We start from the raw sequence: 9,312 nt of genomic DNA, 5'->3' as shown, positions 1-9,312 counted from the left end.
ACCAAAGTAAATAACTGTAAGAGACAGCTGAAACTCATTCATATCCATTTTCCCACATCCCAGCACTACGGTTAGCATACGTCCGGATTTTCCCGGACATGTCCGGCTTTTGGGGGCTCAAATCCCCGTCCGGGGGGAAATCCCCCAAAAGCCGGGCATGTCCGGGAAAATCGGGAGGGAGGGCTGGGCCGGGGTCGCGGGGCCGGGCGCGCGGTGCCGGGCCGGGAGCCGGGCCGGGGCCGCGGGGTCGGGCCGCCGAGGGGGTGCGCGGGGCCGGGGGGTCGGGCCGGGAGCCGGGCCGCCGGGGGGGGTGCGCTGGGCCGCGGGGCCGGGAGCCGGGGGGTCGGGCCGGGAGCCGGGCCGCCGGGGGGGTGCGCTGGGCCGGGAGCTGGGCCACCGGGGGGGTGCGTTGGGCCGCGGGGCCGGGAGCCGGGGGGTCGGGCCGGGAGCCGGGCCGCCGGGGGGGGGTGCGTTGGGCCGCGGGGCCGGGAGCCGGGGGGTCGGGCCGGGAGCTGGGCCGCCGGGGGGGGTGCGTTGGGCCACGGGGCCGGGAGCCGGGGGGTCGGGCCGGGAGCCGGGCCGCCGGGGGGGTGCGCTGGGCCGCGGGGCCGGGATCCGGGGGGTGCGCTGGGCCGCCGGGGCCGGGAGCCGGGGGGTGCGCTGGGCCGCCGGGGCCGGGAGCTGCGCTGGGCCGCCAGGGGCCGGCTGGCAGTGCTGGGCGGGCCGGGGGTGGTCGGCCGGGGGCCGGGGCCGGCACCCCAGGGCCGCAGCCGACCCAGGCTGGAGCCGCCGGGGGGCCAGCCTGGGCCGCACCTCCTCCCCCCACACCGCCCCTTACCTGCCCAGGCTTCCCGCGAATTAAATGTTCGCGGGAAGCAGGGGAGGGGGCGGAGACTTTGGGGAGGGGGCGGAGTTGGGGCGGGGGAGGGGGCGGGGCTGGGGTCGGGGCTAGGGCCCCGTGGAGTGTCCTCCTTTTGGAGGCACAAAATATGGTAACCCTACCCAGCACAAATGTATCAGCAGTACAGGCTGCAGTGCTTTGTAGTCAGAGTGGGCCAAGAGGAAGCCAGTGCAATGTGTTTGCCTTGCCTCACCACAGATTCCTCCACGGCTGCTACATTTCTCCCCTAGACAAGACAGAACAAAACCAAGTCGGTAACAACTCAGAGCTGTACTGCATCACACTGGGTTGCTCAGCAGCCACAGGGAGGACTTGCCAATGGGAGTCTGACTCCCTCTGGAACCATGCTGCCCAAAGCTGAATTGGTGGAAAGAAGGCAGGGACAATGTACTGGCTTGTCTCTTTGTGCACAAGGGGGCTTCCTTCCCTGTAGGTAGCTGCCCATGAGCCCCTGAGTGCAAAGGGTCACAGACTCTGAAATCTGCAACACTCCAAATCCCGTTCATCAGTGGGGTTGATTCACTTTGGCACAATTTTCTTCCTTCCTTCCTGCTCCCTATGGGTTTCTATCCTATTTGTTTAAGACCAGTGCATTTTAAATGTAGCGTTGGATACATCTTTTCATGGATTATGGTTTTGGACTGTAGCTTCTCACCACAAGTCACCACTGGGAACAGGATATCCTTAACTTATATTAATAAATAATACATTGGGTAATATTAATGTCAGCCATGCAAGTCCAAAGAAATACCACTATCCCCCAAAACAAACAAACCATTAACTCTAGGGTTTTGCAGATAGGTGAGATGGCTCATCCATTCAGCTTCCAGAGGTGGTCTTACTGACACATCTGGATCAATCAAAACATGGGTTGCTGAGAAAACAGCAAGGAAAGAGTTGTAATAGCCTAGTTAAATGCAGCGTGTCATCCCCCTTGCCCTATAGTCACAAATAAATCTCACTTCAATTGAAAAATTATCCCACTGTTTCCCTCAGGTATTATTATAATTAATACTCTTGTAAGCAGAGTCAGGATGAGCTCTACCCTGACATCTGGTGGTGAATTATGGCGAGTGTGGAAAAGAACTCCAGGGGCTGATCTTGTTTGCATAGGCACACCCACTCGTCTGGCATGAAACCACAGCAACTCAAAGTGGTTACTTTGTCTGGTGTGGGATCCCCAGTTTCTCTGTTATTGGGGCAGGAAGAATAAAGTTTGTTACCCTGATTCTGTGAATCAAAGCCAGTGGAACTGTTGTATGACAGAAGGACTGAGTGAGTCATTCACCATTACCTAGGTAGCATTTGCTTGTCAAGGGGCATGGGTTACAAAACCCAGTGAATTGAGAGAGGTTGGGGGCAGGTATTGGTACCTGGTGGTGTGGGTGCCTTTTGTGGGCCTGAAACACCAATTGCACCTCCTTCTCTCTCCACTGTTGAATGTCAGAGCTAACTTTGATTCCCTTAGGAGTCTAGTTACAGACTGCTGAGCTGAGTTCAGTTTGGGCCAATAGTGCACCAGCACTGGGGCTCCCCTACTACTAGCTGAAATCACTAAGAGCTGAAATCACAAAAGAGCTAAAGCTATTTAAGAGCTGAGATCACTGAGGCTGTGGTAACTAGTGGGGGAGCCTGAAGCTATATTGCTAAGCTAACTTAGCTTAGCGGGGGTGAGCGGAGCGGAGTGGCTCACAGGTCGGTGAGCAGAGCGGCTGGAGGAGCAGCTAGCAGAGCAGAGCCTTGTGGGAGCGGCCCAAGGGACGGCTGGAGCGGAGCGGCTCACAGGTCGGTGAGCGGAGCGGCTCGGCTCACAGGTCAGTGAGCGGAGCGGAGCGGAGCGGCTCACAGGTCGGTGAGCGGAGCGGAGCAGCTGCCAGAGCAGTTCGTGGGACGGCAGGAGTGGGACTGCGGGTGGAATGGAGCAGTTCGTGGTGAAGGCTGCGGTGGAACCCCACGGAGAAGCAGCCGGTTGGCCTCGGATCACGTAAGGTGCCCCTAACACCCTGCTCACCCCCCCCCCTTTAAACTCTGGGGCTGCACTGATCATGGACAGAGACTTTGGGGGGGTTGTCGGACTTTTGGGACTTTTGTGATTCTTGGGTTGCTGGACCCAAGAGACTTTGGGTTTGGTGGACTTTTGGGACTTTGGTGATTCTTGGGTCGCTGGTTTCAAGAACCAATGGGAGAGGACACGGCCCAATTTGCTGGGGTGGGTCTTCGCTCATGGTTTGGTCTAAGAACTCTAGTTCTGGTGTTTTTCCAATTTAATGCTGATGTTGTTTACCTCATGTTATTAAACATTTTCTGTTACACTCAGACTCCGTGCTTGCGAGAGGGGAAGTATTGCCTCTTAGAGGCGCCCAGGGGATGGTATGTAATTGTCCCAGGTCACTGGGTGGGGGCTCGAGCCGGTTTTGCATTGTGTTATTGAAACGGAACCCCTAGATACAGAACCCGGCCCTTGTTGCTGCCAACTTAGATGGGCAGAAGGGTTACATTTTAATAGATTATTATAGCAAGCAATGCTGAAATTTCTAAACAGATCAATAGGTCTTGCACAATACACTTTATTATGACCCTTTATTCCTGGATGCGGCTAATATCCAGGTCCCCTGTACTCTGAGTCTGCTTGTGACATATTTTCCACAGAATCCATCCATTGCTGTAACACTGTTCCCCAGGCTCTAGCCTTTTATTTAAAATAACAATGGGTTTCTAGCACTGGCAGTTATCTAGTGGGATTTTCAAAGGCAACTAGGGGCCTAACTCGTTGAAAATCCCACTAGGTGGCTATTTGCATTTCTAGGCACTGAAATACTTTTAAAATACCTTTAAGTGTAAACAGTGCAGTGTTGTCTTCCTGAGTCCTGCAGACAGCCTGAAACTATACCTCTGAGAGGTGAGTTCTGCCCTGTGTAACTCCTTTGGGGTTTAGAGAGCATGGCCCCTTTAAATCTCTTTCCTGGGGGGAGGGGAGGAAGTGCTGATTGTTCCAGAAGGAGAAAGTGCTGTTTGGGGGGGAGGGGAAGAGAGCAGAAAAAGAGGGGAGAGCGACAGAGGTGTGTGTCAGGAGCTCCAGGGAGAGAAGGGCTGCAGCAAGCAAGCCCCACAAAGTGAAGCAGCTGAGAACCTGCCTGACGCCTGTGAGGAACAGAGCAACCGATCAGGGACACCCCAGGACAGGAGCCAGGAGGAGCACTGTGCCAGGGAGGAAGTGCCCGAGAAGGACAGGCCGGAGCTGGACTCAGTATCACGGCTGCCCACAGCTGCATGGGGCTGTGAGTACTGGGGCTTGTGACTCTGCACTGGGAACAAGGAGGGAGGTTGCTAGATAGTTAAGTGGGGAGGTGGTCGCTCTGTGTGGCTTTGCAGAGAGCGGCAGAAGATGGCACCGGAGGGGTTTGTTGGGGAAAGTTTACTGGTGCCAAAGATGACCAGGAACACCCAAGACTTACCACTGGACTGGAACTTTGCCCAGGACTCCTGAACTCTGTGTGCAGACACATTGCTCAGTGTCTGCCCTTCCAGACTGTGCTACCACTGGGCCTGTGGGGCCTTGTGTTGGATGCAACCCTGTTTTACCACTCCCCTTCCTTTCCTCCATGTTGTTTTTCTCCTTTCATCCCTCTGTAAGTAAATATTTCCCTTTCCTATATTCATTGTATTCTTCCAGTGTGTGTGTATTCACTCTGGGGGGTTTGGAACAGGTACTCCTGGGGTGAAATGGACTTTCCCTGCTGCATTCCTGCGTGTGCCTTCTCTTGGCCAGAGTTGCCTGCAGCACAGACTCCATCTTGGCCACAAGGGCACTGAAGTTACACCCGTCTTCTCAATGAGCTGGTAACTCTGAAACCTAAAGATGACTGGTATAAGCAACTTTATTAGCTATTTCACTGATGATCATTTCAGGAAAAACATCCAGTAAATGGCCCCTTTGGTAATAACATATGTAATGCTGACAGACCCCGGTCATTGGGATTGAATCTGGGATCTCTGGAGCTAAATGCATGAACCTCTACTGCATGAGCTAAAAGCCATATGGCTTTTAACTAAGGCTGTAGAGCAGACTCATTAACCTCAGGTCTACACTGGGGGGGGGGGCGGGGTAGGGTGTCGACATAAGATACGCAACTTCAGCTACGCTATTCACGTAGCTGAAGTAGGCGTATCTTAGGTCGATTTACCTGGCCGTGAGGATGGCGGCAAGTTGCTCGCTGCCGCTCCCCTGTTGACTCCGCTTCCGCCTCTCGCCATGGTGGAGTTCCGGAGTCGACGGCAGAGCGATTGGGGATCCATTTTATCGCGTCTACACTAGATGCGATAAATCAATCCCCGATAGATCGATCACTACCCGCCGATCCAGCAGGTAGTGTAGACATACCCTAAGTGGTCTCGGTACCACTAGAGGGGACAGAACACCACACCCAGAAGGTGTGTGGATTACACATATGCTAATATAGAATTGTATGTGGTAATAACATTAGTAATTTCTTTACAGTTTTGTTTTATTTTATTGCATTCATGTGTCCAAAAATGAAGAAATGGAAATTCATGCATAAAGGAAAAGGCTATTTTATGTTTCAATGTTAAGTCTTGGGCTCCAGTTCTGTGATCTCTATTCAAGCAACACCCTAATTGTAAGGAAATTTCAGGCACTTGATGTCTAAAACAGCCACCAAACCTACGGGATTTTAATAGGATTGAATCCAATCGCCTGATGAAAAGATACTTCGACAGTATTTTAAATATGCTGATCAAAAGAAAGCCTCTAGTCTAGGATATTGTTTAGGTTTAGCAATGGTTGTGAAATAGATATTATAGACTGTCTCAAAGAAATCTAGAGCTCAACTTTCCTAAAAACAATGAGGATTAGGATTTGGTATATGACAAACATGATAGACTTGGGCTCCAATAGTCAGGTAGTTAATATTATCATTCTTTGAGTGCCCTCTACTGGCTGTTATATGGCACAGTAACAGAGGTCAGCTTCAGAATAAACTAGCCTAAAATGTCTGGGTTTTGCTTTGAAAACAAAGTCACTACAAAGCTGAAAATATTTCACTGATCAACTTAGTAAATAATTTAGTCTAATTTTTATAAAATGCTATAACCAGGGGTGAAAGTAACTTAAAGGACTAACCGGTACACCGGAGTCCTGAGCAGGGGCGTGGCCTCAACTGGAAGAGGCGGGGCCTTTCAAGATTTAAAGGCCCTGGGGCTCGAGCTGTGGCTGGGAGCCCCAAGGCCTTTAAATCACCCCGGAGCTAACAGCTGCAGAGGTGGCTGGGAGCCCCAGGGCTCAGGGGCAAATTAAAGGGCCCAGGGCTCCGGCCACCGCGGAGCTCCGGGTCCTTTAAATCACCGCGGGAGTCTGGCTGCTGGAGCTCCGGCGGCGATTTAAATGGCTCAGGGCTCCCCGCAGCGGCTGGAGCCCTGGGCCCTTTAAATCACCGCCGCGGAAGCCGGTCCAGTCCGGCACGGCATACTGGCTCTTGCCGCTATGCCGTACCGTACCGTACCGGCTTACTTTCACCTCTGGCTATAACTCTGAACTCAGTTAAAAATCATCACTTTAAAATGTCTTTTAAAAAGAAAAAATAATAAAATAATTATCAATGTACTTAAAGATATGATGGATGAATCAGTCACGATTTCAAAAAATAGGTGCCTACAATTAGACTCTTAAGTCCATATTTAGACACCTAAATCAGTGCCCCGTAATTTACTCCATGAGTAGTCTCATTGAAAGTAATGTGAATAAATTTGGAATAAGCTGCTACAAAATAGTATTAAGAGTATCAGAAGATGGTCTTTTTTTGGCTTTAATATTAGTAAAATTGCATCCGAAGAAGTGGGCTGTAGTCCACGAAAGCTTATGCTCTAATAAATTTGTTAGTCTCTAAGGTGCCACAAGTACTCCTGTTCTTCTTTTTGTCAATTTGAATGCTTTTGCAATGGGGTGGGATTTTCCAAAAGTACCTAAGTTAGGAGGACAAGTTCCACTGACTTTCTCAGAGGTGCTTTTGAAACACCCCCCCCCCCCCTTTTTTTTTTTTTTTTAACTGCTAGTTTTGAAAGTGAAATCTTTAAATCGTAGATCCTGGTTTGTTGTGGAGGTTTTTTTTTTTTGCATTCTTTAAAAATAAATTATTCAAGTTTTGCTGCTTTCCTGTGGATGTCTAGAGAGGTCCTTTTAGGCAGAGGAATAGTGAAACTGAGTATACACAGAGTACTGTCAAAATCTACAAAGTAAAGAAAAATAATTGATTTTTTCAGTTATTTCATTTACAGCAAACTTAGGTGCTTCTTACTAGAGCCAGTTGAAAATTTTCCAATAGAACAGTTTGGAAAATGCTGATTCAATTAAATTGAAACATTTTGTAGGAACATATTGATTTCATCAACATTTTCAACAGGAAATTAATGAAATGATTTGTTTTGATAAGGTGGAAATATTTCATTTTCATAAAGTTAACATGTTTTGTTTCAGTAAAACATTTTGACCTTATTGTTTCAAGTTTATATCATATTATCATTTATAAAAACAATATAATATATAAAAGTAAAAATATTATGACATTTATATTATGAATTATAATGTAATCTGACATAAAAGTTAAAATTATGTCAAAACAAAATGTTTCGATAAGGTTGTTTTGATGTTTCCTAAACAAAATATTTTGAATTTTTCATTTCACAGTAAAAATCTTGAAATATCAACTTTTTGTTCCAATTCAGGATGAAAGCAACACTTGAAATGCTGGAGTTTCTGCTGGAACAGAAATTCCATTTTATGACCAGCTCTACTTACAGCGTCAGTAGGCATAACATTTTCAGTTGGAAAAATGATTTTCAAGTTGAATGTCCCTGAGGACACAGAGGAAAAAGAGGGTTTGGGCCTTCCACCTAAATATTCACTGGCAGGCCAGAGTTCAGAAAACTACACTAGCTTCTTACTGTAGTGTGCAGAGCCTTACAACTATGCAAAGTCCTTTTGACTTCAATGGGACTGAGTACAGGTGGATCTGTGGGCAGGACTTGGGCCTTCCAGTGTAGTATTTGGAATGCAGTTACTGTGCCAGAAACCACATTCAAGCCATTTAAAAATTATAAACAGTTGCAATTAACCATGCCAAACAGGATTTTCCTTCATTAGTTAATTAACGGGATTGGTTGTGTGTGTCATTGATAAGGTAGTTAAATATAAATCATATGTGCACCTAGCTGCCCTTGTCATTGACTATGTGTTCATTCTGGTTTTTCATTCTGAGCAGTGTTATTGTTTTGTTCAGGACATTCTGCAAGTTGATTTTAAAAGATGCTGTCCTGATTCATTCAACATGATTCATGGATGTAAGTGGATTTTCTAAATACGTGATTCTCTTTCCACATCAGAAGAACTTGATAAATATTCATTGCTCTTTGAGTTAGCTTCTTTGTTCATAGGAACACTTTCTTGCCCTCCATTATCTGTGGATTTGGGGTCCCTTGCTTGGTATTGTTTCTTCACCATTGTATAAAACAGGAAAGCTAAGAAGTAGGATGGTAGTCTGAAGCCTGCTACTAGGCCAAAGTAGGTATACCTGTGAAGGGAGAAGACAAAAGGCAGTTCTCCTGATATAAACAAACTTCAAAAGAACTGCAAGTACTAACATTACTTATAAACAGATCTTTTCAGGAATAGTACAAAAATCAAAAATGCACAGTAGTCCCTGAACTCTTTAATACAATAGTTTAGGAGACAAAATCTAAAACAACTTTGTGAATGGTGCTATAAAGTGGACATTTTCATTGTTTACACTATGATTTATGCCTTTGAAAAATATGTGTACAGTAATAATCGATCATTTTTCCTCTACTCCTGCTGAATTTGTACAAGCTTCTGGGGGCCAGGATTCCTGCAGCAACCGTAAGGGTCATGGGATCCCTAGTCCTGGCTACTCAGCATAAAAATAAAAATACTCCACAAATGTGTGGCCATCAAGAGTTGCATGAAGTAAAACAAATGTGAAAAAACGGTTGCTTTGAATATTCTTCAGGCAGATATTTTTGTTTGTGCTTAACAAGCATTTCTCTACAATGTATATGGCCTCAGCTGCCCAATAGCATGTTTTTTTCATTTGTTCACACAATAAACACAGTCAATAAAGTGAAATTGGCAGTCTTCCCAATATGCATGGTAGGCAATGTGAATTTGGATGTCTTTTCTATTCCTGCTCATGAATCACACAATGACTATGGATTTCTGAGCTGGTCCAAAGTGTAGAATGTATATCCATTATTCAGGAAAGACTCAGTCATTGATGTCAAAGAGAGTTTTGCCTGAATGAGTAAGGGCTGTATAGAGTATTGAGAAGAGACTTTAGGATTTGGCCCCAAGATTAGTTAATGTGAAGATTTCTTGACATTTG

General features: G+C 47.5%; 1 protein-coding gene across 2 annotated transcripts in view; it reads right to left on the bottom strand.

Moving 5' to 3' along the window:
* Positions 1-5,385: 5,385 nt before the first annotated feature.
* LOC128841374 (solute carrier organic anion transporter family member 1B3-like) overlaps positions 5,386-9,312 on the bottom strand; it is a 43,954-nt gene continuing 40,027 nt past the window's right edge. For both annotated transcript variants that reach the window (XM_054036369.1, XM_054036370.1), the window contains exon 15: positions 5,386-8,484. In XM_054036369.1, the coding sequence (XP_053892344.1) occupies positions 8,268-8,484 (217 nt within the window). In that variant the 3' untranslated portion in view covers positions 5,386-8,267. The remainder of the gene's footprint in view (positions 8,485-9,312) is intronic.

The sequence above is a fragment of the Malaclemys terrapin genome, chromosome 1 (assembly GCF_027887155.1).
Source record: "Malaclemys terrapin pileata isolate rMalTer1 chromosome 1, rMalTer1.hap1, whole genome shotgun sequence".
NCBI classification, from domain to species: Eukaryota; Metazoa; Chordata; order Testudines; family Emydidae; genus Malaclemys; species Malaclemys terrapin.
Note: the sequence above shows the minus strand (reverse complement) of the source record. Positions and strands in the feature narration are given on the sequence as shown.